Source organism: Tenrec ecaudatus, chromosome 5 (assembly GCF_050624435.1).
Source record: "Tenrec ecaudatus isolate mTenEca1 chromosome 5, mTenEca1.hap1, whole genome shotgun sequence".
Classification (NCBI taxonomy): Eukaryota; Metazoa; Chordata; class Mammalia; order Afrosoricida; family Tenrecidae; genus Tenrec; species Tenrec ecaudatus.
Genome location: NC_134534.1, coordinates 78479560 through 78506945, shown reverse-complemented (window position 1 = coordinate 78506945; position 27386 = coordinate 78479560). Strand labels below are relative to the sequence as shown.

General features: G+C 42.1%; 1 protein-coding gene across 1 annotated transcript in view; it reads left to right on the top strand.

The window, feature by feature from the left end:
* PRKDC (protein kinase, DNA-activated, catalytic subunit) overlaps positions 1 to 27386 on the top strand; it is a 208396-nt gene that overhangs the window by 95833 nt on the left and 85177 nt on the right. The window contains exons 45-55 of the mRNA XM_075549648.1: positions 472 to 544; positions 2144 to 2292; positions 4696 to 4833; positions 5037 to 5156; positions 6416 to 6559; positions 7847 to 7998; positions 9375 to 9506; positions 12444 to 12555; positions 22377 to 22501; positions 22578 to 22727; positions 27071 to 27244. Of these exons, the coding sequence (XP_075405763.1) occupies positions 472 to 544; positions 2144 to 2292; positions 4696 to 4833; positions 5037 to 5156; positions 6416 to 6559; positions 7847 to 7998; positions 9375 to 9506; positions 12444 to 12555; positions 22377 to 22501; positions 22578 to 22727; positions 27071 to 27244 (1469 nt within the window). The remainder of the gene's footprint in view (positions 1 to 471; positions 545 to 2143; positions 2293 to 4695; positions 4834 to 5036; positions 5157 to 6415; positions 6560 to 7846; positions 7999 to 9374; positions 9507 to 12443; positions 12556 to 22376; positions 22502 to 22577; positions 22728 to 27070; positions 27245 to 27386) is intronic.

Sequence of the window (27386 nt, the reverse complement as noted above, 5' to 3'; positions counted from 1 at the left end):
AGCCTCTGAGGCTGGTGAAGGCACGGTCTGTTGGGTATAGGAGGAAGCTTGCCCATGGCTTGACCAAGCTGGAGCCCGTCTCTCCTCTCCTTACATTGACTCACGGCTACTGCCTCAGACCACACTTTAGTGGCCCATGAGTTCAAGCAAGTGAGTGCTTTTGCCTTTAATTTTGTTTGAAATCAGAGTAGAGTTTTTTTGTCCCCTGCCTCCCAAACATATTTCAAATAGCTAAAAAAAAAAAAATATATATATATATAACAACACTGATCCGTGGGTAGGAACATGTCCTGTGAGGACCACCCAACCTGCCCTTTTTTGCGGATATTTCTGAAAGCTTTTAAATTTGATAAAAGTTTTGTTTAAGAATTACTCTCCTTTTGCCAGATTGTTACCCAAACTGAACGAAAACGTGACTATGATATTAAGATGCTAAAATCTTTTCAATTGTGTGTATGTTTTATCTAATAGGTCCCTATGGAAAGGAAGAAGAAGTACATTGAAATTAGGAAAGAGGCCAGACAAGCAGCAAGTGGGGATGCAGGTACAGCATTTAGAAATGATGAGAAGGGTTGGTATTTTTTATGTAAAAAGACAGCATGTTAAATAAAACATTGAGCTTGAGCTCGGATGAGACTTCATTTCTAAGTGGCAAATAGAATCATATCTTTCAACAAACATAATTAGCTAAAAATTGCACTGGACGATCTCAAATGGGAAAATGAAAATGGGCAGAAGGGCTTGGATGTGTTACACTATTAAAAACCTGCAAGCCAGGGCTGGATAGGGCAGAGGCTGTACACTGGTACATATGAGGGCTGGAGGCACAGGGAATCCAGGGTGGATGATACCTTCAGGACCAAGGGTGTGAGGGGCAATGCTGGGAGAGTGGAGGGTGAGTGGGTTGGAAAGGGGGAACTGATTACAAGGATCCACATGTGACCTCCTCCCTGGGAGAGGGACGGCAGAGAAGTGGGGGGAAGGGAGACTCCGGATAGGGCAAGATATGACAAAATAACAATCTATAAATTATCAAGGGCACATGAGGGAGGGGGGAGAGGGGAGGGAGGGGGAAAAAAAACAAAAAGAGGACCTGATGTAAAAGGCTTAAGTGGAGAACAAATGCTTTGAGAATGATTGGGGCAGGGAATGTATGGATGTGCTTTATACAATTGATGTATGTATATGTATGGATTGTGATAAGAGTTGTATGAGTCCCTAATAAAATGTAAAAAAAGAAAAGAGGAGAAAAAAAATGATTAGGGCAGACTGTACAGATGTGCTTTATACAATTGATGTATGTATGTGTATGAGCTATGATAAGAGTTGTATGAGCCCCTAATAAATTGGTGAAAAAAAATAATTAAAAATAAATAAATAAAATAAAAACCTGCAAGCCATTCTTGAGAAAGATTACTTTGCATAAGGATTGCATTTATATAGTGTTTAGATACATTCAGAAATTGAGGTCAAAATAGAAGTCTTGTTAAAGTTTTTACTTCCCCAAGCACAAAGCTGCTATGTCCTTCTTACCTACAAACTGCCTCTCTTTTTGGGGGGGAGGGGTTGTCTTTTTTTAAACTCTCCTCCCTGTTCATTCCTCCTGGCCCCAGAGCTTTTGTGCTCTGTCTAGAATAATCTTGGCCCCAGATGTTAGCAAGACTCATGACATTTACTTAATGTCAGACCCTCAGACCACCCTATATTCCTTGTTTCAATATTTTGCCTAATTTTTCTTTTGATTTTTATCACGATTTCTTAATTAGAGGATAAAATTTGGACCTTAGAGCTCCTGGATGGACTATTTCCAGTCGTATTTCACACGTGCATGTTAGCATTTATGGGCATCATATTATATCCAATCAGAAATTCAGATGCAGAGAGACTTTGTTAATTATGTAAAATTCAAAACTTGGATTCAGTTTAGCTTAATGTCCCTGTCTTTGACAGTAGAGAATGATCATTTACTGATGGCAAAAGCAATGAGAGGTCTTCTTCCTCTTTCCTTTATACCTTGTTAGTCTGAATATTGGGTGAAGGATCGTAGAATTGATGTTAAATGTAGTCATTAGTTTAAATGTCATTTGAGCCTGTAGATGTATATTGTTCATGTCTGAATAAACTGCTTTTCTTTATATTTCAGATGGTCCTCATTATATCTCTTCCTTGTCGTATTTGGCAGCTAGTAGCCTGAGTGAGGAAATGAGCCAATTTGATTTCTCAACTGGAGTTCAGAGTTACTCTTACAGTTCCCAAGACCCCAAACCTACCACTGGTCATTTTCGGAGATGGGTGATTATCTTTCACAAATTAAAGAATATTCCACATTGCTGACATCTGTTTAAAAGAGAGTTACAGCCGTGCTACATGAGCCTCGTAGAATAGTGTACACTGGGAGGTTAGGCCAAGATCTCAGCTTCGACAGTCCCTGTAGACATAGAAACTTGATTTCATCGCAGTAGGAAGGAAGGGTCTCTCGGAGGGGCAGATTCTCATTAGCCAGCCTTCTTGCAATTACTTTTTTGAGTATAGGCATCTTTGAGTTGTTTTCAATTTCAAGGGAAAAGCTCTTAATTTTTCTCCATTAAATGTAATGTTGGCTGCTGGCTCTTCATTTATGTTCTTTGTCTTATTGAGAAACTTCCCTTCTATTGCAGTCTTCTGGATGGTTTTCATCAAGAAAGACTGGATTTCATCAAATGCTTTTTCTGTATTCATTGTACATGAGTATGCGGCTCTTTCCCTTTGTTATGTTGATGTGGCGTGTTACATCGATTGATTTTTCTAATATTAATCTGTTCTGGTACTGCTGGAGTTAAGCCTGCTTGGCTCCTCTATGTGTAATTCTTTTAATGTGCTGTGGATTCTGGTCACTGTATTTTGCTGAGATTTTATTAGTTTATAGTCATAAGAGATATATGGGGGCTTCAATAAGTTCATGGGAAAATTCCATTGATTGTGGTTTTCTTTTCTTGTGGTGCGTTTGTATTTCTTTGGAATCTGGGTGTTGTTTGCTTCATAATGAATTTGTGCATGTTTCTTCCCTCTGTGTCTTTTGGAGTTTAAATAAGACTAGTTTAAGTAAGACTGATGTCAGTTCGTCTCTATGTAGAATTCCCCAGTGTTGGGAGTTTCTTCATTATTGATTCAAGCACTTCTCTTGTTATGGGTTTATTCCAATAGTTTGTCCGTTTTTCTTTCATTCAGTGTTTTTTTTTTTAACAATTTATTGGGGCTCATACAATTCTTTTCACAGTTCATACATATACATACATCAATTGTATAAAGCACATCTGTACAGTCTTTGCCCTAATCATTTTTTTCTCTTTTCTTCTTTTACATTTTATTAGGGACTCATATAACTCTTACCACAATCCATACATATACATACATCAATTGTATAAAGCACATCCATACATTCCCTGCCCCAATCATTCTCAAGGCATTTGCTCTCCACTTAAGCCCCTTGCATCAGGTCCTCTTTTTTTCCCCCCTCCCTCCCCATTCCCCCCTCCCCCATATGCCCTTGGTAATTTATACATCGTTATTTTGTCATATCTTGCCCTATCTGGAGTCTCCCTTCCCCCCTTCTCTGCTGTCCCTCTCCCAGGGAAGAGGTCACATGTGGATCCTTGTAATCAGTTCCCCCTTTCCAACCCACTCACCCTCCACTCTCCCAGCATCGTCCCTCACACCCTTGGTCCTGAAGGTATCATCCACCCTGGATTCCCTGTACCTCCAACCCTCATATGCACCAGTGTACAGCCTCTGTCCTATCCAGCCCTGCAAGGTAGAATTCGGATCATGGTAGTTGGGGGGAGGAAGCATCCAGGATCTGGGGGAAAGCTGTGTTCTTCATCGATACTACCTCACACCCTGAGAGTTTTCTGTCTATAGGACTTTACCCTTCTGTTTAAATTCTTAGATGTTTAGATGCTGTCGTTAATGGTAATATTTCTTTAATTTCCTTTTGCTCTTCCATATTGCTGTTTAGAAATTCTATGGAATTTTGTGAATTGACCTTGTACTTTGCCACTTAGATGAATTCATCATTTTTTTTCTAATACTGCTCTTCTGGAATTTTTAGAGGATTCTATCCATCGAATGATGTCAACTATGACATTCTATTTCTTGATTTGGAGAATGATGATGATTATTCTTAGCCTGGTTTCTCTGACTAGAGCTTCTAATGTTGAATAATAGTGGCAAAAATGGGTCTCCTTGTGTTGTTTTCTGATTTTAATGGGAACATTTTATATCTCTTTCCATTGAACATGTTAATAGCTGTAGGCTTTGCCTTAGATGTCCTGTATTACATTGTGGAATTTCCCTTATGCTCTTGCATTGTTAAGCATTTTTACTTTCAAAGAGTATTATTCCTGAATCCTCTGAAATGCCTCCATCATTCTCTGGGACCTTCCTTGAGGGTAATCTCCTCCCTACTCTGTCTTGGCTTTGGAATTGGTCCTTTCTCTAACAAGCTCTGTTCCTTTGGGTGCGAGTGGTGGGATGAAGCTCCCAGATCTAGAAGACAGAGGCAAGAAATACGTACACATTTATATACACATGTATATACATGCAGGGAGAAAAATGGGGCTTTCTGCTTTTGTAAACGTAACTGTTCAAGAGCCTCTTTTCCATGTACACTAAAATGTAAGCTGTATATTTCACCTCTGCATTCTCCTCTCATGGTAGGACCATCAGGAGCCAGTGGAGCGAGGGGAGTTCATGGAGCTGGAGATGGATGAGCTGAACCAGCATGAATGCATGGCCCCCATGACAGCCCTGGTCAAACACATGCAGAGAAGCCAGATCACTGTGAGGGTGGAGGAGGTACTGTCCCTGCGAGGTCATCTTACCTTCCTTTCTGCCTTCCTATTAAAAGACGCTTGTGAGCTTGAAGACAACCAAATTCGATATAAAATAGCAGTTTTGTTTTACACTCAGCTTAATATGCTGTTTTTGTTTCATAAATTCCAATTAGGAAAACATTTTTAATTCCAATTTTTAAGGTAAGTTTTCATGTTTTGTTTCAGGGTTCAGTGCCCAGCACTCTTCCTGCATGGATGAAGTTTCTTCATGACAAACTAGCAAATCCATCAGTACCATTAAATATCCGCCTCTTCTTAGCCAAACTGGTTATAAATACAGAAGAAGTGAGTAATTCATTATTTTTAAAAGTCTTTGCAATTATGTGTATTCTGAAAAAAAATAACAAGTAAAGGAAGATGTACAGGGATTGAGCCTGTAATCCTTGCTCTGTGTATCAAGCAGCCTGCTGCATTTATTTACTTGTGCATATTTCTCATATTTTCTTTTCAACCATATATAAATTTAACTTCTCCGAAGTTAGAAATGATGTTGTATAAAGAAATGTGTTGGGTAAGGGAATGGAGTGGCAAGGTCCCCAGGGAATGCTGAAAGTGGGCTTTGGGGCCAGGGCGTGGTGCCCCAATAGACTGGACTGGAAAACGCTCCTAAGGGCCAGCAAACGATCCCTGAACTAACTACAAGCTTTTCTCTTGTGAAAAAAAAAAAAAAGAAATGTGTTGGGGACAGATGATACCAGCTTTCTTTGTTTACAATAGCAGAAAAGTTGGTGAAAATATCTGTGAATTCTCCTTGGACAATAAATGTCTCTTTTATGGAGTTTCTGCATCAACTTGGTATGCACTCCACTGGTGGGAGACAGGGCCAGTTTTCGGGAGTATTCTTGAGCTAATTGTGATATGAATGGGATTGGAGGCAAATGTGAGCAGCTCCATTGGGCCTTTGAGATAGGCAGGCCTCATCATGTGGTCTCCTATCACAAGTCAGGACCATACAGAGGATTGTCCACAAAGTAGAAGGGAGTCCCTCGCGTGTGTTAGATCCTTCTAGGTAGCACTGAAGACAAAATTGAGCCTGGAGATGAATTTAGCCTCTATATGTATTTCATGTAGATTTCAGAGGTCTCAGATATATGAAATCTATAGAAAAATAGCTTCTGTGATACATAGAGAAATTAAGGTGTATTAACTACATGTGCTGCCTTTCATTGTATATGCCTTATGCTTTCCTCTAAAATAACAGAATTTTCCAGAGATGATCATTGCTCAGATGGAACAGAAAGGTCGATACAGAATACTTCTGTTTGATTTCTACAAGCGTTATTAGAAAGGTTTTGAGCAAAGAATAGATCAAGAGCAAATCTATTTTCATTCACTTGTGGTTTCAGAGGCCTATGAAGAAAGAAGGCAATAGATAATTCAATCTTATCAAACATGGTAGTTGTTGAAATATATATTTGTTTTAAATCTACATAAGTCATGATGTAGAAGTTTAGCTGATAGAGGATGTATTTCTGAGTTTCTGAATTCATGTTTTGGTACTTCAAGACCATTCTTTGATATTTGACTTTGAAATTCTGTTGTAGGTCTTTCGGCCTTATGCAAAGCACTGGCTAAGCCCCTTGATGCAGTTGGTTGTTTCTGAAAACAACGGAGGAGAAGGAATTCACTACATGGTGGTTGAGATCGTGGTCACTGTTCTGTCCTGGACGGGTATAGCTACTCCTGTAGTAAGAATTGATATATTTCATATATGTAGATCGATGAATCTAAACCAATGGGTTTTATGACCATGTGAAGACGGAATAGCTCAATCTTTATGTTTTACATCTGCATGGCACTTACAGAATAATCAGGTTGATGCTTTTGGTATCAGAAAGTATTTGCTTTCGTTCTAAAATAGTCTTTCTAATCTGACACCGCAGTTAGTGTAAGCTTTCCCTCTCAGGAGTTCATGTCGTGGTTTCCGTGGTTGACGTCCCGAGTTAATGATCCCGAGGCAGCGTCTTTACCATCCCACTGCTGTCGTGCACCTGCACCGATGGCTCCTGCTTTGGTTTGGTTTGTTAACTTTTTATAATTAGGCTCACTTCTTAAAAAAAAAATGAAGGTGTTAGGTAGTTTTGGTCTATTTGTTTTGGTTTTTACTTGTTTTTACTTTGCTGGATCATGGAGACTAGATGACTGCTTTATTAAATGTGCAAAAATAAATATTTGTCGCCGCCATGACATTTAGCAGGTTCTTGCAGAGCTTCCAGGCTAACACAGATGAGGGAAACCGTCCTGGTGATCTGCTTCTGAAAAATCAGCCAACAAAACCCTAGAAGTCCCCACTGCCTGATTGCTGTGCCATCATCGAGATGGGCCGGGCTGGGTAGTCTTTCAGTCCATTATGCAGAGACTTGCTGTGAATCATGAGCCTAAATTAATCACAGCCAACAGCAACCACAATAGACCCTGAATGTGAAGCGTAGTAGAACTGCTTCTGTGACTGAAGGCCACGAGTATTGGGCATGTGTTTTGCCAGCCTGTTTCCTTCCAGAGGATGACGTTGAGAGGGGAGTTGGCTAAAGAAGAGATTGCCCAATGTGTGATTTATGTGTAGCATGGCACAAGCACATGGTTCACTCACCCTGGCGGTGTGGGAACATTTGCCCATTCACTTCAAGCCACTAGAAATAATCATGTGTACCGAAATTTTCCTGTCAGGCATCCCTGGGGAACAATTCCTACTGAAACTTAATATGCTCAAAGCGTTCTTTGTTTGTTTGTTCCTGAGTGTGTCAACCGCATTTAATCGTCAACCAAATTTCGAGTTCTCTCTTACAATGTAATGAAATCATTTGTAGGGTGCTTAATAACATGAAACGATTGAGAGCTTAGATTAATTTTAGGAACCATTGGGAAAAAATGATAGAGAATGTTTGATTTCTCTTATAAATAGACTTTAATGAACTTAAGAATGCTATTTCCAATTAGAGGGCAAATATTAATGTAGAATTTGTTATCTTTCTCAGGGGGTCCCTAAAGATGAAGTGTTAGCAAATCGATTGCTTCATTTTCTCATGAAACATGTCTTCCATCAAAAAAGAGCTGTATTTAGACACAACCTGGAAATTATAAAAACCCTTGTTGAATGCTGGAAGGACTGCCTATCCATCCCTTACAGGTATACATCTATTAGTTTATACAGCGTTGCTTGGAGATTTAAGTTGAAATGGGACCTTTGATAATATTATAATGAAAGTTAATTATATGAAGTATGGATATGCATGTAACTTGAAATACAATCCACTTCTAGGGTTTACTACTAATAAAACCCCAACTTCCTACGTCTGATACTGATAGCTTGCCTGGGCAGGATGACAGCCATGGCTCTGCTGTCAGCTCCCACCATGCAGGCAGTGGTCCTGTCGCGGCCTCCGCAGGGGGTAGGTCTCCGGGCCTTTTAAAATCCTTTTAGCATAGACTGAACCAAGCTAACCCTTTCCAGAGGTTTTACTGTTGACTAAGGGAGACTGTGGTCAAATTATTTGTATATAAGAAATACAGACTGTCTGTGATACAAAATGAAAACACTGTGGATGAACCAAGGGGCCATTATATAAGAGAGTGATTTTTTTAAAAAAAATCATTTTACTGGGGGCTCGTGTAACTCTCATCACAATCCATCCATCCATCCATTGTGTCAAGCACATTTGTACATTTGTTGCCATCATCATTCTCAGAAATTTGCTTTCTACTTGAGCCCTTGGTATCAGCTCCTCATTTTTCTCCTTTCTCCCCCCTCCCCACGAACCCTTGATAATTTATAAATTATTATTATTTTTCTTACACTTAAACCACTATTATTATTTCTTACACTGATCGATGTCTCCTTTCACCCACTTTTTGTTGTTTGTTCCCCTGGGAGGGGGTTTTAGGTAGATCATTGTGATCAGTTCTCTCGCTTTCCCCACACATTCCCCTTACCCTCCTGGTATGTCTACTCTTAATATTGGTCCTGAGGGGTTTGTCTGTTCTGCATTCCCTGTTTCCAGCTCTTACCTGCACCTGTGTACATGCTTTGGACTAGCTGGATTTGTAAGGCAGAATTGGGGTTATGATAGTGGGGGGAAGGAAGCATTAAAGAACTGGATGAAAGTGGTATGTTTCATTGGTGCTATACTGCATCCTGACTGGCTTGTCTCCTCCCCGTGACCCTTCTGTAAGGAGTTTCCAATTGCCTATAGTTGGGTTTTGGGTCTCCACTGTGCACTCCCCCTCATTCACAATGATATGATTTTTGTTCTGGGTCTTTGATGCCTGATACCTGATGCCATCGACACCTCATGATCACACAAGCTGGTTTGCTTCTTCCATGTGGGCTTTGTTGCTTCTGAGCTAGATGGCCGCTTGTTTATCTTCCAAGAGAGTGATGTTATGTAGGAAAGAAAGGTGTATCTTACCTTGCAATTTTGCCTTAGATATTTTATACAAGCATTTGTCTTCTTGCTTCTTTTATAGCAAATTGTTTTTGTTTGTTTTTTTGCACTCACATTTCAGGTTAATATTTGAAAAGTTTTCCAGTAAAGATCCCAATTCTAAGGACAATTCTATAGGAATTCAATTACTAGGAATTGTCATGGCTAACAGCTTGCCTCCTTATGACCCCCAGTGCGGTATAGAGAGTACAAGGTAGGTATAATTGTTATTTTGGTAATTAAAAAAGTTATTTTATTGGGGGCTTGTGTAACTCTTACCACAATCCATATATACATCCATTATGTCAAGCACATTTGTACACTTGCTGCCATCATCATTCTCAATACATTTTCTTTCTACCTGAGCCCTTGGTATAAGCTCCTCATTTTTTACCCTCCTTCCCTGGCCTGCCCCCATGAACCCTTAATAATTTATAAATTATTATTATTCTGTCATGTCTTACATTGTCCAGCATCTCCCTTCACCAACTTTTCTGTTGTCCGTCTTCCAGGGAGGGGATTGTATATAAATCCTTGTGATCAGTTCCCCCTTACTATCCCACCTTCTCTCTACCTTCCTGATTTCACCACCCCCACCACTGGTCCTGAGGGGTTCATCTGCCCTTGATTCCCTGTGTTTCCAGTTCCTATCTGTGCCAGTGTACATCCTCTGGTCTAGCCAGACTTGCAAGGTAGAATTGGGATCATGAGAGTGGGGGGGAGGAAGCATTAAAGAACTAGAGGAAAGTTGTATGTTTCATCGTTGCTACACTGAACCCTTATTGGTTCGTGTCCTCCCTGTAACCCTTCTGTAAGGGGATGTCCAGTTACTTACAGATGGGCTTTGTAAGGAGATGTCCAGTTACCTACAGATGGGCTTTGTAAGGGGATGTCCAGTTACCTACAGATGGGCTTTGTAAGGGGATGTCCAGTTGCCTACAGATGGGCTTTGGGTTCCCACTCCGCACTCCCTTCATTCACAATGATATGATTTTTTGTTCATTGATGCCTGATACCTGATCCCTTTGACACCTCATGATCACACAGGCTGGTGTGCTTCTTCCATGTGGACTTTGTTGCTTCTCAGCTAGATGGTCGCTTATTTATCTTCAAGCCTTTAAAACCCAAAATGCTATATCTTTTGGTAGCCGGGCACCATCAGCTTTCTCCACCACATTTGCTTATGTACCCACTTTGTCTAAAGTGAAGGTGAGCACCATGGAATGCCAGTTTAATGGAATAAAGTGCTGTTGCATTGAGGGAGTATTGAGTGGAGGCCCAATGTCCATCTGCTAACCTAATACTAAACCTATAAATATATACATAGAGATCTATTTCATCATATATAAAAACTTTGGTAATTTTTTAGGTTAAAATGTATGTAAATTAGAGTGTAGTTTTAATTTTATTAACTTTAAGGACAAGGCCATACGATACTATTTCGATCTAAACTTAGAGAATTAGGTTGTTAGCAAGGCATGGGCCCACATCTGACCTCCTCTGGCTCTATAAGGCGAGAAACGAACCCAAATGATCGTGCCAAGGCCAGTTCCTATGAGGCCAAGGCTAGGTTTGTCTCAGCCCTCCAACCTTTTCCCCCAGTTCAGATGTCTGTTGTTTCTCCCCATAGCGCACTCTGCTTCTCAGCTGGGTTTGATAATTCATGGTAATGGCAACAAATTTTACAAAGATTATTCATGGTGATAGGGCTAATTAGGGAAGGTAACAGGTTGCAATTCAGGATAAGAAATGCTCAGAAGACAGCAGTTCTCAGGTCTAGAGTGCCTGTCCTCAACTGTGCCCACAGGCAAGCCACTCTCTGGCCTTGGGCCTCAGCCACGTGACCCCTTGACCTCTGCCCTGCTTCTTTGTGCTGCTGATAGAAGCTGCTCCACCTTAAGCCTCAGCCCAAGACCCTCAGCTGTCACTTCCTTATCTGGAGGCAACCCAGACTGCAAGTGAGCCTCATGCCAAAGACACTGCTTTCTGTTCGAATGGCCCGGAAGCCCAACACTCAGTCTTGCGCTTTGACTCTTGGCTTTGTTTCCGCTGTGCCTTCCATTTCTCCACATCTCTGGTCCACTGTCTTCTGGAATGAGGAGGTTGAGTGGGCAGTGATGTTGTGGGCCAAAGATTACACTCCACTCCCAGATCTTCTTTCTTAAGGGTAGCTCGACTCCCCGTTTCTGCTCGTTTTAAACCCGATGAGACAGTGGCAAAATTGAGCAATCCCTTCATTTAGTGTCCCATACAGGATTGTGGCTGGAAGAACCCGATCAAGTATTTTAGCTGCACCGTACAAGTTTAGGGATCATTTGGGTAGAGATCTGCTAATAGAGAGTCACACACGATAATTCAGATGCAGCTGTTACATACACGGGCACAAAATGAGTGTCGGTACATTGTGACCCAGTCCTCAGGCAGACTTGGTAGTTGCTTACAGTAACTGGTTACCATGAAAATGCGAGGCTTAGACAACCAGTGGATCAACCCAGATTCCACTGGACGCATTGTACTTTTGGATGTTCAACGTCTTTTACACTTGGGTTTCCTCTTCAGTAACTACCCCACCTAATCATGTAAGTAAGGGCTGAGGGTTAAATGTGCCCAGCACATGTGCAGCCAAGCACATCTTATGTAACTCTTCATATTGGCACCGAGAATGTGCTGGCTCCTTCTTAGAACCTCAGTTGTCCTCCCATAGACCTCTTCCCTTGAGTCGTTTCTGATTCATAGCGACCCTCTGCAGACTTTCCAAGGCTGTGAATCGTTCCTGGAGAAGATCACCTCATCTTTGTCCTGTGGAGAAACTGGAGGCTTTGAACTACTGACCTGTGGTTATAATCTGCCCAGTGCTTACCAGCACCACCAGGACTCCCTTGTTACAGTGGAAAAGCTACGATCATAACCTTGAGAGTAAAAATAGCTCCCTTTTTCCTGCACAGTCAGCTCAGGGGCCTCACCTGGTCAGCAAGTCAGAGCTCTGGCCACTTGTTCATGTCCCTCCATAAAGTAACGGAGTCATATTTTATGTTCATAACCCTCTCAATTTGTGTCAGTAGTATGACATGGAGACAGAAAGTTGTTATGTTTTTATGTAAAGCAACAGAATTGAGTGTTTTAGGTATATGTTTTCCTGTATTTGTTGTAGATACTTTGAAGCTTTGGTCAATAATATGTCTTTTGTAAAATATAAAGAGGTATACACAGCAGCAGCAGAAGTTCTGGGACTTATTCTTCGATATGTTACCGAGAAAGAAAAGGTGAGTACATTGCGCAATCTTAAAATAAATGAAGGAATTTTAAAAAATTGTGTAAATTTGACATTTGAATCTTAAATATATTTCCTCGATACTCTTTAGAAATTACAGTGGGAATTTTGCTTTATTAACATTTCACTCATTCTTTACAGAGTGCCCACTTTCAAAAAATTTCTTTTTTCAGAGTGCCCACTTTTTAAAAAGAGAACATACATTATTTTAAATACTTAGATAAACAGCAAGACAAAGGCAGGCATCTGTTCTCCAGTCATGACATCTTTTAATCTGGTTCCCCAAGAAATGAGGTGGTGTTCCTGCCTAATGCTTCTGACCCAGACATCGCCCCCTTATTTGTACATCTTAAATACCCCCTCAGAGTAGGCCTCACCTCATGTTTCGGGAGGGCAGGCGACCATTCAGTTCCTGTCATCGTGCATGGTTCCGTGCTAGATTGATAGATACTCCTACAAAGGCGCTCCGGGAACCTTCATGGAAATTCAAATCCAGATGTAGCAGAGGACCGGTTTGTCTTAGAGAAGGTGATTTTACTTCTGGTGGTGGGCAAATCAGGAGTGGCAACCTGCCACTAATTTATAGGCCCCCAATGAGAGCATACACCTGCAGGATGTTCCTCATCAGGCACTTTTGATGGAGTGACTGTCCACCCCTCTGTGAGCCAGGCTGCACAACATCCTTCTTGGGCTGCGCCCGATTTGGAATCCCACTAGGCCAACGGCCTTTACTGTGAACACACCTGTAGCCAGTGAAAGGAACTGACATGCTGTGCTGCACTCACGACAGAGCCGCCTTAGTAGGAGGAAAGCAACTGCTTTCCCACAGTGGTGGATTTACAAGTCATTGGACTTTGGTTTGTGTCTCTTGCTTTGAGGGTGCTCAGTAATTGGCAACAGAAGACTACCAGATATTTGTGACTTTCACACTTTCTTTGTTGTTTTCCGCCAAGTCTTAGTCTGGCTGGCAGGCCGATTCTGGCTGAGTGAATGGGTGTTACTGGAAGTTTTGCTCTATCTCCAACCCTCACTGCCTGCAGGAATAGTGTCCAGTCACTCGTGTCTAGTCTGTACAGGTCACCAATCCATGTATTTTAATCTAAAAATCTGTCCTGTACATATATAGTTTTCTTTTCTCAAAGTATTTTAAATTCTATACCTTTTTTCTTTTTACTTGAATGATTTGCTCTGTCTGAAACTCATAAGAAATTCATCTATGGACACAGCAACTTGATTCATCATTTCTTAGGTTTCTGACAAAGGAGGTTGGGAATGAGAAACTAATTATCGTGGGTACAAGAATGAAGAAAATGTCCAAAAGTTGATTGGCCTGATGAATGCACAACTTTCTTCAATATACATGGAATTGTATGATATGTAATTTCTATGTCAAAACTGTTCAAATATTTTAAGCACGTAGAAGCTTTTCTGGGCAGTTCAAGATCGACAACTTAGCTTTTATCATGAAAGTTAAGGAAAGAGAGTTCAATTAGCTTCCACACCACTGAAACTTAGGGTTTCCTTTAGAAATGAATGATTCTCGTAGATGCCTGCCATGGTTAGGGCTTCTAAAACTCAGAACTTACTGCCATCGAGTCAGTTCTGACTCACAGCGACCCTAAAGGTGAGAGGTAGTGCTGCCATGTGGGTTTCCGAGACTGAAGTCTCGTGGGCAGGGAAAAAGTCACTCTTTTCGTGAAGAGCAGTTCATGGTTTGGAATTGCTGTCCTGCTGGTAGCTGCCCGAAGGTGTTTTTAGAAGGAGCCCCGATGAGGGACCATTTCTAAGTCTTTCGTGTACTGTGTCCAAGGATTGTGAGAAGAATGTATGATCCTTGGGGCAATACTGCACAGACCAGTGCACTGTAACTTAATCGCGACGAGTGTCACAGAACGGCACTCACTCGACCACGTACAGTTCTCTTAGGTTTGCGTGGAGTCAGGGCTACATGTTTATGATCCTCCAGACCAGCCTGGCTCTTGGTTTTCGTGATCACCAGGGGAATTGCTAAATCTCTCAAGTCTTAACAAGGTGCATCCTCCTCGTTGCTATGTTTTTGTTTCTTTGACTTCCACAACACCCCGTCTGCATTCTTCCGTTTTACCAGGGGCCTTTTAAAGTACTTTTCCCCAGTTGCATCCACAGCTCTGGTGTTTGTCCTTTCTTCTTCAGTATCCCCCGCTGACCTCCTCTGGGCTCTAGCTTTCAGATCAGCCTATATGCTGTGATGACCAAAGGGTGTTTTTCACCCAGCTTTCCTTCTGGGGAACCGGGCGGGGGTGGGGTGCTAGTAATGGGACACTCGGGAGAAGCGCTGGTGTGCAGAGCTGACCAGGTGAATTTGTTGTTGGGGCAGGTGAGGAGGGGCAGGAAGAGTCAGGTGGTCTTGAGTAAGTACACCTAGTACCCGGCACACATTACTGAGCCTTGTTTAACTCACCAGGTATGATTTGCTAGAATTTAAAAGGAAATTAAATTAATCTGTAATATATTCATTTCTTATCTCAACTAAGGTAAAACGAAATAGATAGAACCTAGTGGGTAAGTCATGGGAGTGAGTTCTGGTCTTGAGTAATTGATTGGTTTTTTGGGGGGTTTCATTTACTTCGTTCTAATCTTTCATGTAAGGAACCCGGATGCTGCTGCCGGGTAAGCATTTGTCTGTTAAACACAAGTTTGACATATCAAACCCACCAGCCACTCCCCTGGGGACAGCGGCAGCTCTCAGACCTGTCAAGGTTTGCCATTCAGAAAACCTGTGAGATAGGGTCATTCTGAGTGGATGAACTCAACAGCAGTGTTTTGAGTCGATCTTTATTGTTTCTTCTCTTGGGTAAGCTCATTTTATTGCTCTTTTTCTCATTGTTGGAGATGTTGGCTGCTGGGGAGGGGGTGGATTTGGTTCTTCCTCCTTTTTGATGTGTACCTTTATTCCTGTGACTTCCCCTCTGGCCACTACTGCTGTGTCCCCAAAGCTTTGTATGCTTGGTTTCAAACTCATTTTATTCAAGGCATTTTCAGCTATTAAATCTCGTCTGTTACCCAGTAGTATTTAGCAGTGTTCTTCAGCTTCGATGCATTTCAGGGTTTTTTTCACTGTTCTTGTTGGTTTCTAAGTTTATAGTGCTGTGATCTGAGAAGATGCTTTTATGATTTTTTATGTTTATAAATAAACCTCTATTAGTCACAAAACATTAAGCTACAAAACACATAGTAAATTCTGGAGAGTATTGCATGTGTGCTGAAAAAGTGTCTTTTGCCCTGTTGTTGAGTGCAGTGTTCTGTTTATGTCTCTGAGGTCACTCTGGTTTATTGGGTTGTTTTACTCTTCTGTGGCTTCGTTGGATTTCTCATTGTTTTTGCTGTTCATTCAGAGTGGGATGTTCATGGCCCTGTTTTGTGTGTGTCTGTTTTTATTGTCAGTTCTGGTAAAGTTTGATTTATGTATTTTTGAAGATCTTTCATTGGTTTCATAAGTATTTATTATGTCTGTGTCCTCTTGTTCACTTTACCCCTTAATCATTATATGTCCTTGATTGTCGTCTGCTTGTTTTTACCTAATAGTCTATTTTACACGAATTCATATGGCCACTCCTGTTGTTTTTGGATTGCCATTTTGCTGGATAAATTTTGTCTATACTTTGACTTGTTGTCTACTTGTAGTCTAAGGTGTGCAACTTATATATAGCACATTGACATGTCCTTTTTTTCCTTTAAATAACAATTTCCATTTTGTTTTTTTTCAAGTTTGTTTTCTTTAGCTTCATATCTTTACATAGGCCTTGGAGGAGGTCGCGGGGCAGCACCTACAGGTCTAAATCGGGGTCCTTGGGGCTTCCCGTGACCGGTTCCCACCTTGCTGTGAATGGCACGGCTCACAGTCACGTGGCTCCACGCTCCGCTTGGGAAGCACGGATGCGTCCAAGGCACTTGCTTAAGAAATGTCCCTGGCGGCTGCGGCCCCACTGTGTTTCTCATTGCAAACTTCTGAATGGCCTTGTCTTTGGGTGCACGGCAGGCGCGTTGGCGCAGCATCTGGCTGCACATAGCTGTGGCCTTTCTTGACGCAACTGCTGTTACGCGTTTCTTTGTTATCTCAGAAGCAAAGATGCAAGAGAAAAAACTATATCCTATTGTCTTGTTCATCCTGCTCCTCGTTGTCTTTTGATTGATGCTTCGTTTGCAGTTGGTGTGATTATTGAGCGGTATGAATTCCTAGTTGCATTTTACTGTGTGGGCACGCTTGCTTGTTGTCGGTGCGGTGCTCCCTGTCTCGGTGTTCCACATTAGTGTGTGTCCTGGAGTCATGTTCCCTTGATGAGGTAATAGTTTCTTTCATTGCTGTTTTAGTGTTGATTGAATCTTTATGGTTTTTAGAAGTTTTTATTTAGTGGGAAGGCTTATTTTCTTTGAGGTTGCTCTGTAATTTGCTGGAATCTTCTTTTGTTTATAATAGTATGAATCATTTTCGACATCTCCCCTGGGAAATTCTTACCTATGCTTAATATTCCCTCTGTTTCCTTCATAATTACCTTTGTTTAAAACTGATGTCGCTGGTGTCCTGTTTTCAGTCTTGTAGCTGTATTGTTTTACTTTGAACACTTCTGTAGCTGGGGTATTTTCTGGGTGATGCTATCACGTGTGGTAATCTCAGATCGTTGTCTACCTCTGCTGGCCCTCTGTCAAAGAACTCCTTTTAGAATTAAGGCTCGGGCTTGTTTACACACATTATTTAAAGTTCAGTTTACCTGTTTTCGTTGTCTTAGTAGGCGCCCTGGCAGCACAGTGGTCATGCATTGGGCTGCAGTCTGCAAGTCAGCATTTTGAAACCACCAGCGGCTCTGTGGGCCAGAGACAGGTGTTTCTGCTCCTGTAAACAATTGCAGCCTTGGAAACTCACAGTTCAGTTTGAATCCGTCCTTTAGGGTTGTTATGAATCATTATTGACTCGATGGCAGTGAGCTTGGTTTTTGGTATAATTTTATTTCTTACGTGGTTTTTTGGGACATAAAATTCTTGCTTGATCATTTCTTTCAGAGTTTTTAATGTGTTATCTCATAATCCTGCTGCCTGAATAGCTTCTGATGAGAAATTCTATCTTACTGTTTATTTTCATAGTTAACTTTTCATTTTTTTCTGTGCTGCTTTCAGATTCTTTTCCAGTCTTGGATTTTGTAAAGTTCTATGTCTTGGTGATTTTCTTTTTGGGGTTGCTATCAGGTTTGGTGTTCATTGAGCTTTCCGAACGCATATATTCTTGTCTTTCTTTTTTTTCATACATGCAAAGGTTTATTCTGAACAAAAAATATATAAATATGTGTCTATGATCAGTGGATGCCTACAGACAAGTCCTCTCAGTCATACACTTAGATTCATTAGACAATGTCAACTTTAAAAAAAGAGAGACTTTTTGTGCTATGGGAAAAATAATTTCAAGATCAGGGTTACTATCAGGTTTTAAACAGAACTCAAGTGGACATCTTCCCAAATCACTGAAGCTTCCAATAAGCTTGCAGGAGTGCTGACCCACGTTGTTGTTGACTTCTAGTGACTCTGTAACGAAGCCCCTCTCAGTCCTGTGCCATTCTCTGAGTAGCCCATATGTTGGAGCCCACTGTTGAAGCGACTGAATCCATCTCGTCAAGGGTCTTTTTCGATGTCCCTCCACTTTACCAAGTGTGATGTTCTTCCACAGCGAATGGCCTCTCCATATTCTTGTCTTTCATGGTATCGGTAATTTTCTTCTAACAAATCTTTGACAAATTTCTCTATGCTATTTATTTCTTAATCTCTTCCTGTTCTGGGATTCAGTCTCATGCTTAAGTTATTTCTCTTGATACTGCCCCATATAAGTCTCTTGAGTTCTTTTGTTACTATTATTCTTTTGCTCTTGTAAAAGTCTTCCTCTTTATAGGTTCCCAAACTTATTTGTCCTGTCAACCCCCGTTTCAGAAAAACATGTTTATGCTCCAGCCCATAATCCAGGATTCTAAATCATAACATCTGAAGTCGAAGGAGGGATTAGTACTAGAGCCTAAATTGTGACAGTCTGGTTTGCAGAAGGCTATGGATGGCAGTGGGAGCCCAGGATTCATTTATGGGAACTACCTAGGAAATTAGGCCCCAGTGATCTCCCTCTATTCACACTTAGGGGAAGGATAGTGGCTACTGAAGAGAGTGCACTGGGGAGATGATTATGGAAGGTCAAAGGCATCTATCCAACTTGAACAGTTAAACCCTTGTCAGCTGATCTCCCACTCTGATGAATGCTGGACCTGATTTGGTTTTCAGCTCTTTCTGTATGTTTTTTTCGTTTTTGTTTGTTCACATTAGGGTGAATCTCAGAGTTGTTATGTCATTGGAGGTCACCTTCTTTGAAGTTGTATTAGCATGTTTTTCTGGTTTTTGGTGTATGAAACCCAGTATTGATGAGCCTATAGGGAGAGCAAGTGGAATTCAGGGTTTGGGGGCTTGTAGGGAGGTGACAAGGAGATGATGTCACTGAGTCCAGGAAGAAAAAGTGTTTGAATACTGACCATGGTAACGATTTTACAATTCTGCTTGATGTGACTGAACTATGAAATGATACAATATGATGTGTGTATTAACTCCTAGTTAATAATAAAAATTTTTAAAAATCTTTTTCTTGGGGCTCAAAAAGCTCTTATCACAATCTGTACATACATCAAAGTTAAAAAAAAAAAGTATTTACTTTTGCATCCCCTAGGATATTTCTACTGCCCACCAGGGGGCAGTATCTCTCGCTTTGTGAAACACCGTTATAGCAGATCAGAACTGACAGAGCTGTCTGCTTTCCCCAATGTTGTCTTCCGTTGATTCGGCTCTACTTTCAATGTTTTATCTACTTATGAAATCTTAGTATCAATTGTCTGGATGTATAATTCTTTTGGGTTTTTTTTTTGGTATGCTTTCCAAATTTTATTTTATATTTTAACTTTGTCTTTGAACCTTGGTTATGCTGGGCAGAGATCCGCGAGGTACACAGTTCAAAATCACCAGCTGCTCTTCATTCAAAAACGGAGCATTCTACTCCCACAATGAGTTAGTCTGAGCTACCAGGAGCAGCTCTAGCCTGCCCTACTGGCTCCCAATGCGTCTGCATCGACTCTGTGGCAGTGAGTTTGTGTGTTTGCTTTTGGAGTGCTTTTCTGAATTCTTCTAGAGCTTTGAGTGTTTTTCTTGATTTTGTTTGTTTTCTTAATATTTCTCTCAATCAGCTAAGGCATCTAAACATTCCCCGGAGTTCCTTATCACATAGTTCCACTGCCATTTCTGGCTCTGGTTTGCTCAGTTGTTGGACAATTATGGCTTGTTTCTCCGGTTGTGAGCTTGTGTTGTCTTGCTTCTGAGACAGTGTAGGGTTGTATTTGTGTTGAACTGGTTGTATGTTCACGTGTTTTACCCGGGATTTGTTTTGCTCCTTTTCGCCTTTCATGGTTTGGACATACGTGAGACAGTAGGACAGGTGTGTACTGCGCTTGCTGACGTGGCTGGACTTGGGTCCTCACTTGGTGTGTGTACTTACTCGTCTGTCTGCTGTTCATGTAGAGCAGAGGAGGGCACATGTAGCTGGCGGTGACCTCCACCTGCCGGTGGTCACATCATGAAAGAGTGAGTGGTGGCCCTTGTCTCTCGCATGTGTGGCTGCAGGAGGGAGGCTCAGAGGTGACTGGGAAGTGTGGACACAATGGCTGTTTCCTGTCTGTAGGACAAAAAGAGGCAAAAGAAAAGAATGTAAATCAAATAGCTAAAAGCAAACAAACCAAAGAAAAGAAAATCAAATAGCAACAAAGAAGAAAATATTACATAAAAAAACCTTACACGGTATAAATAATCAACTATGGTAAAATACATAGCTTTTTCTTAAGAACAAAGGAAGAAGATAGACAATAAGGAAAAAAATAATGAAAACGATGATGATGGACAAAAGAAAATAGAAAAAGTGAATTAAATATTAAGGGAAGTGGGAGAAAAAGAAAAGAGAAATAGAAGAAAGGAAAAAGTCACCTGAAGAAGGAATGACGGCAAAAGGAGAGGGAAGGAGGAATTGTTTTAAAAGGAGAGAAGACCGCATGGAGGGAGCCGGCCTCCCGGCAGTGATTCTGCTCACTGAGGAAGTCAGGGGAGACGGGGCACTTGGAACAGGTGGGCACACTGGACCCGTCGAGGGGGCCATGGAGGTGAAGAGAGTGTGGCGCTGGCTGCCCTGGCAGGGGGCGGTCGGTGGGCACCTGGCTCCATCGTGTGCGTGGCTCTCTGAAGGCACCAGGACCCAGGACGCTTGGTCATGGAGGGTGGTCTTAGAGAGTGCAGCTGAAGGCGGGGTATCTGGTTTTGCAGTGAATTCCTGCCACTGCAGAGGGTGACTGGGGTCAGGTCGCCTGGTACGAGAGGGGACTGGAGGCGGGGCGCCATCTGTCACAGCTCATTCCGTGGCGCAGAAAAGGCTGAGAGCACACAAAGCCATAGTTCCTATGTTTTGCAAGCAGAGGCTGAGTCAGGATGGGGGCTCACTGACCATCAGGTGGGTAAGGGTGGGGGCTGGTCATACTTCTGGTCACCTGGATGGTGTGGGGAACAATAGGAAGAACTCACAGCCGTGCTTGCTCATGCGTTTACAGTGGTGGTTAACACGGAGCCAATTATTAGCTGGCTGCCCTGATTGAGCACGGCTTATAAAACATTCAGGATGACTGCTCTGTCAGGACAGCTGATAATTCACAATTCTCTTTGTACCTTTGTTGCCAGTTTCTTTTCCCCCCAGGTTTATTCTCATTATCACTATTCAGTCTACTTCTCTCTCCTTTCCTTGGAAGTCAGCATTCCAGAATGAGCATTCATAACTGCTTTATTTGGTCTGTTGTGATTTTGTTGTGGAGAAGCGGGATAGCGGATATACCTCGTCCACCATGTTGTCTGAAGCCTTGGCCATTCTCATCTGTAAATATTTGGCCAGAGTATTAATCACAAATCTTTAGTTTAACTTTTCAAATGGCTCGTTGGCTTTCAGTGTCAGGAAGAAGACATCCATCTTCCTTGATGGAGTTTGGGTTGTTTGTAGACAGAGATGGCACTCAAATGCAAAGCATTAGATAGTCCTGGAGCTCAAGTGTCGGCTTCACCTTTAACATGGACTTAATAAGGTCAGTGTATGGAGCTGATGGTTTCAACACCGACACGCCCATGACTCACCTGATTGTGTGCCAACCACACTGACTTCTTCTTTAGGTTCATTTAAATATCCCACGTACCAGCCCCTCGGAGACCAGGGGGACAGAACAGGGGGAACCCTGGCCCTCCCCCCTCCCCATTCCCTCCTTGCCAGCCCCTTTGCCATGGCCTGGATCTCGGGGAATGGTCAGGACAGCTTGAAGCAGGGGGAGCAGAAGTGTGTGTCTGGGTCTGGTTACTGTCCTCCCCGGGGTGACTGTTCTAGGGTGGCCTCAGGACAGGAGGGGGCCATGCCATCTCTGCACCCCAGTAAAGGTGACCCCTGCAGTCGCGGCTGCGGAGAGGGTGGCGCTGTGTGATGCTCAGGCATCTCCCCATCCCAAAGGTGGCCTGATGGAGCAGGCGGGGTCCTTTCTCTGCCCTCCCGCAGGGAGGGGACCCATGCTAAGATGCCAACCTCAGGGACTTGGGTTGGGTTTTTTGATCCTGAGAGCAGAGGACAGCATGGGGTATTGTGTCAATAAACCAATTCTGAGTCAAAAAAAATAATATCCCAGGTAAAGTGTTTACAATTTGTAAGTTTCCACCTTTATGTATCTGGCAATATACTCCATTTTTCAGATACTGGAGGAGCTCGTTTGCGAACTGGTTGTGAAACAGTTGAAGCAACATCAGAACACAATGGCAGACAAGTTCATCGTGTGCTTGAACAAAGTTGTGCAGCACTTCCCACCTTTGGTCGACAGGTAGGGTGTCAGTCGTAGTACATTCTGTGGCCAATGAGGAGCCGGTCCCAGTTCACAAATCCTACTCACTTTCTAGGTTTATAAATGCTGTGTTCTTCCTGCTACCAAAATTCCACGGTGTGATGAAAACTCTGTGTCTCGAGGTGGTGCTTTGTCGCGCAGAGGAAATAGCAGATCTCTACTTGAAATTAAAGAGCAAGGACTTCAAGCAAGTCATGAGACACAGGTGAGGGCCAGCCACCACATTCTTCGACTGAATAGATGTTGACTTGTTAAGATAGCTCTCAGCATCTACAGAGCTTGTACGTGTGTGTGAAACTTGTATTTATTAAGTTAGAATATGAGGAGGAAAGGTGGAGAAGGCATAGGAGTTTGTGATCTCCATTTTGAAGGCTAGAAGTCAAAATCAGAGTGCATGACGGGGAGGATTCTCCTGTCTCAGTTTTTAGTGGTTGCTGACAATCCTTGGCCTCTTGGACTTACAGACACCTCTGTCGCCATCTTCACATTATGTCTTTCTCTGTATGCACGTCTCTTTGTGTCGGTTTCTGTAACACATCACCAAAAATGAATTAGGTTTAGGGCCCACTCTACTCCAGTAGGACCCCATTAACACGATAAACAAAGGCTCTTATTTTCAAACAAGGTCATATACCACAAGGTATAGTGTCTAGTACTTCAACATATACTTGTTAGAGACACAGTTCAGTCTACAAAACTCTTATCTCTGCCTCAAAATCCATGCACTTCTCGTATGCACACTACAGTTACTCCATTGCAGCATCTGTACAAATCTTGAATCATCAGCACACAACTCACACCCAGAGTTTTGTCATTTGAGTTATCTGCTTCAAGTATGGCTGAGACTCTTGAGTGTTGTCCATCTGGGACAAACTTTCCCTTTATCCTTGGATCAGGGAAAGCTAGGAGACCAGGTGTTTATTTCCAAAACACAGTGGCGGTGTAAGCATGGGTAGCAATTCCTGTTCCAAAAGGGAACGGAAGGATGACAGGTGCTGTCCCAGTAACCGAGTGCAACAATCACAGTATGCCACCTGGGGATGGTTTTAAATTTATATCGTCACTGTTTAGGAAGCTGGACGTCCAGAGTCAGGGTGCTAACTATGGAGGGAGGCGTTTTCTCTCTGTTGAGTCTGGAGAAAGGCCTTGTCTTTTCTGAGCTTCCCCTCCTTGGTAATTTTCACCTCTCCCCATCTCTGTGTCCTTGATCTGCTTGTTGAATACCTCAGGGGTTGGCTGAAGTCACATCTCATACTGATACGATCTAATAGCCTAATAAAGAAACCACGAATTCCCAATGGGACTACATTTAATGGCATCTGTGTTTTGAGGATATGCTCTAATTCACAACAGAAGCCAAACAAGTCCAGAACCCAGCAGGGAAGACCCGATGAGACAGCCTGGGCAATAGCCCTCAGTGTTACAGGACTCCCTGAGTACCAGTCCTCCCCCCAGGCTGTGCCATGCCTTCTGCTGCCTGGGCCCCCTGGATGGGGACCCTACCCTTCAGCTTTGGGGGGCCCATCCTCCCAGCTGTGGGGATAGCCCAGTCTCTGGGAGCCAAAGTGGTGTCTCCAACCTTCAAAACCTGGCAGTAGCTTCACCTTTTTTAAAATAAAGGAAAACCCTGCACTGCGTTTCCCCCTTCCCCTCCTCTTCTGCTCGCTCTGCTGGTCTCAAAACTGTTCCTGGAATGGCCCCCGCCTTTCCTTGAAGAACAACAGATGCATCTTCCCGGGAGAAAGTTTTGGGAAAACTCATGCAGGGGATGTGGAGGAAATTGCTGAGTTAGGTGCACATGCTCTTAAGTACTTGATCAAGATAAAATGATGGAAGCGATCGTGGAAAAATCATATGTTTGGTAAAAATACTGGATTTAAAACCTGGTATCACTCATGTGGAACACCTCACGAATCATAGAGAGAGAGCATAGACAGATCAAGACTTTAAGGATTTTGAAAAGGAAATAAATGTTGAAGAAGAAAGCACTCATGGGGAAGGGGAAGCAGAGAATAATGAAATGATTATTTGGGGCTTTTCCTGAACTAATTCAGGGGCTATAGTTTCTTGAAAACATGGACCTTGAACCTGATCACTTTTCTAAAGTCGATAGACAAATTTGGGAAACAGCGAGATAATACTGAGAATATTTGAAGAAAAAATGAAAAGTACCGCACAGGCATTCGCACAAATATTTTTTAACCGTCTTATTGGCATGTTTTAGAAGTTCAGTCACATAATCCAGTGACTGTCCTGAAGACTTACCACTCTCACTAATTTTACAGCTAGAAATGCCATCTTAATTCTCAGGGGGTATTCTAGGTGAACCAGAACCTCCCACAACTGCCAAGCTCACTGCTGAAACTGACAAAATTCCACTGTTGTCCAATTCTTCATCATTGGAAGGAATTGTTAAGATGTCTGTGTATTTTTATGGATGTATTAATATATAGATACGTTTATATATAATATCTCCACGATTGGATTTATAAAGATATTGACAATTAAAAGGTGTAATAATGAAAACTAGAGAAAAATTTCAAAGGAGGCATTCAACATCCATCCGAGTAGTTTAACGGAGGCATTTGACTGGTACCCCATGGCAAGTCGAGGACAACTTGCTTCAGTGGTCTGGTTCCCACTTGTAGGATTCCAGAAGGCAGAGTGCTTTCCTTGATTGCTTCTTTGCCAGTCTGAGCTAGCAGGTTTGCTCGCTGAGGCTGTTGGTTGCAAACATGGGCCAGGCCCAGTCTGATGGTTCGGGCAGTTCCATCCTTGCTGAAGCGTTCAGGACATCCAGTCTTTGTTTTTATAACAAAGTTTTCCAAGTCTTAAATTCTGGAATTTTGGGGCAGGGGGAAAAATTTCTGGATTATTTTGGGGGGTGGGGTGGGGGTGGTGAAGTACAGTTAATTTCTCATCTGTTTTCTCTTGCATTTTAAAAAACAGGAAAGGAAAACTACTGCCTTTTCAAAAATTTTGCTTATTAATCTCTTTTACCAAATATTCTACCTTCCACAAAATATTTGACTATAATTCAGACCAGGTTTTGTTTGGTTTTCTTTTGCCACATTTCTTCCAGTGTCCAATCAGCAGGACCTAATTTCCCTTAAAGCTTCACAGGAACACGCTGAACATCCCTCTTTCTGGCAGCAGTCTGCCTGTGATAATAGAAGCTTCCTCTCCAGGAGCTCTTACTTTTTCTGACCTCATCAGACACAACCTGACTGTCCAAAAGTCCATCAAAGATGTCCTCAAGGCAGACTACCCCTACTAGCAAGCTCTTCAGAACAGTCCAGCTTCTAAGCATTACCGACTTCCAGAGCCATGTCTGTATTTTCAGGTATTGTTAGAGCAACACCCTGTTCTCTTGTAGCAAATTCTCTCTTCGTCTCCTGGTTCTGCTGCAACAAAACAAGCTAAAGTACTGCAAGCGATTATCCTGCATGCATGGAGGTAGTGGCTGCATTCAGAGGGCCGTTCTAGGGGAAGAAGAGCCTTGTCTCTGCCAGCTTCTCACAGCTGCTGGCAGTCTCTGCCTTTGTGTGCACCCTACTCTGGAATAACCTCGCCCATCTAGCCAAAGAAAACAAAACAAGTTCAGGTCTGCAGGTTCAAAGGTTAGGTCTGCAACATATTTGGGGGTCATCTAATTTAATCCATAGCAAGCATGAAAGTAAATTTTGAGGGACAGCAGCTAAATTGTAATTGTTTTTATGTCTTGTTCCCTTTGTCTTCAAAACATTTATAGAAAAATTCCTGTATCTTCTCATTTGATTTTTCTGTAAACTGCCTCCTTAATACATTGTTTTTTTGGGGGGGAATACGTTATTGATGAATTTGTAATGCAGTAACAACTGTAAATGTATGTGATTATATCTGGTATCCTTTAACTAGTTACTGAGTTTCCACTGCGTGTGAAGCAGTATGCTGGGTGCTTTAGAGAGTTAAGGACACAGATCACAGGGATGACAATTGTGCTAATTTAGGATTCAGACTGTACTGACCTTTACCCCGAGGCATGCCAGATGGCCTGATGAGAATTTGGAATAATTTTTTTTTCAAATCATGAAATCTTTTATAGTTAGATTATTTTGCTTGATATTCTTAGGGCATATATATATACATATATATACTTTTATCTTGAAATAATTTTAGCTTTATTAAAAACATGGGAAGGTGGTGCAGAGCCTCTACCGACACTTCACTCTATTTCCTTTTTCACGGAAGCATGGCATGCTTGTCCAAACCAAGACTTCCTTGTTAGAGCGTCCCCATGAACTGCACTGCACACTGGAGTTGGCTTTTCACCAACTCTCGGACCAGCGTCTCTAATGCCTGTGTTTGTTTGCCCCGATCCAGTCTGGGATACCACATCGAATGCATTTGCTTACTTTCATAGTCTAGCCTATGATCATTTAAGTATAACTATATATCTTACTACAAAATTGGACACTTGGACCAGTACAGCGGAGAAAAGCTTGCCCATCCTCCTGTACAGTAGTAATGTCGTGAAATGTGCATGCTTTAATGCCTCTGTTTCTTCAGGGACGACGAAAGACAGAAAGTGTGTTTGGACATAATTTATAAGATGATGGCAAAACTCAAACCAGTAGAACTTCGAGAACTTCTGAATTCGGTTGTGGAGTTTGTTTCTCATCCCTCTCCAATGTGTAGGGAGCAGATGTATAATATCCTCATGTGGATTCACGACAATTACAGGTAAGCTGTACATTGGTGTATGCAGTGTCTTAGTTATCTAGTGCTGCGATGACAGAAATAGCAGAGGTGATTAGCTTTAGTAAACATGCATTTATTTTCTCACCGTTTAGAAGGCTGGAAGTCTAAATTCAGGGCGCAAACT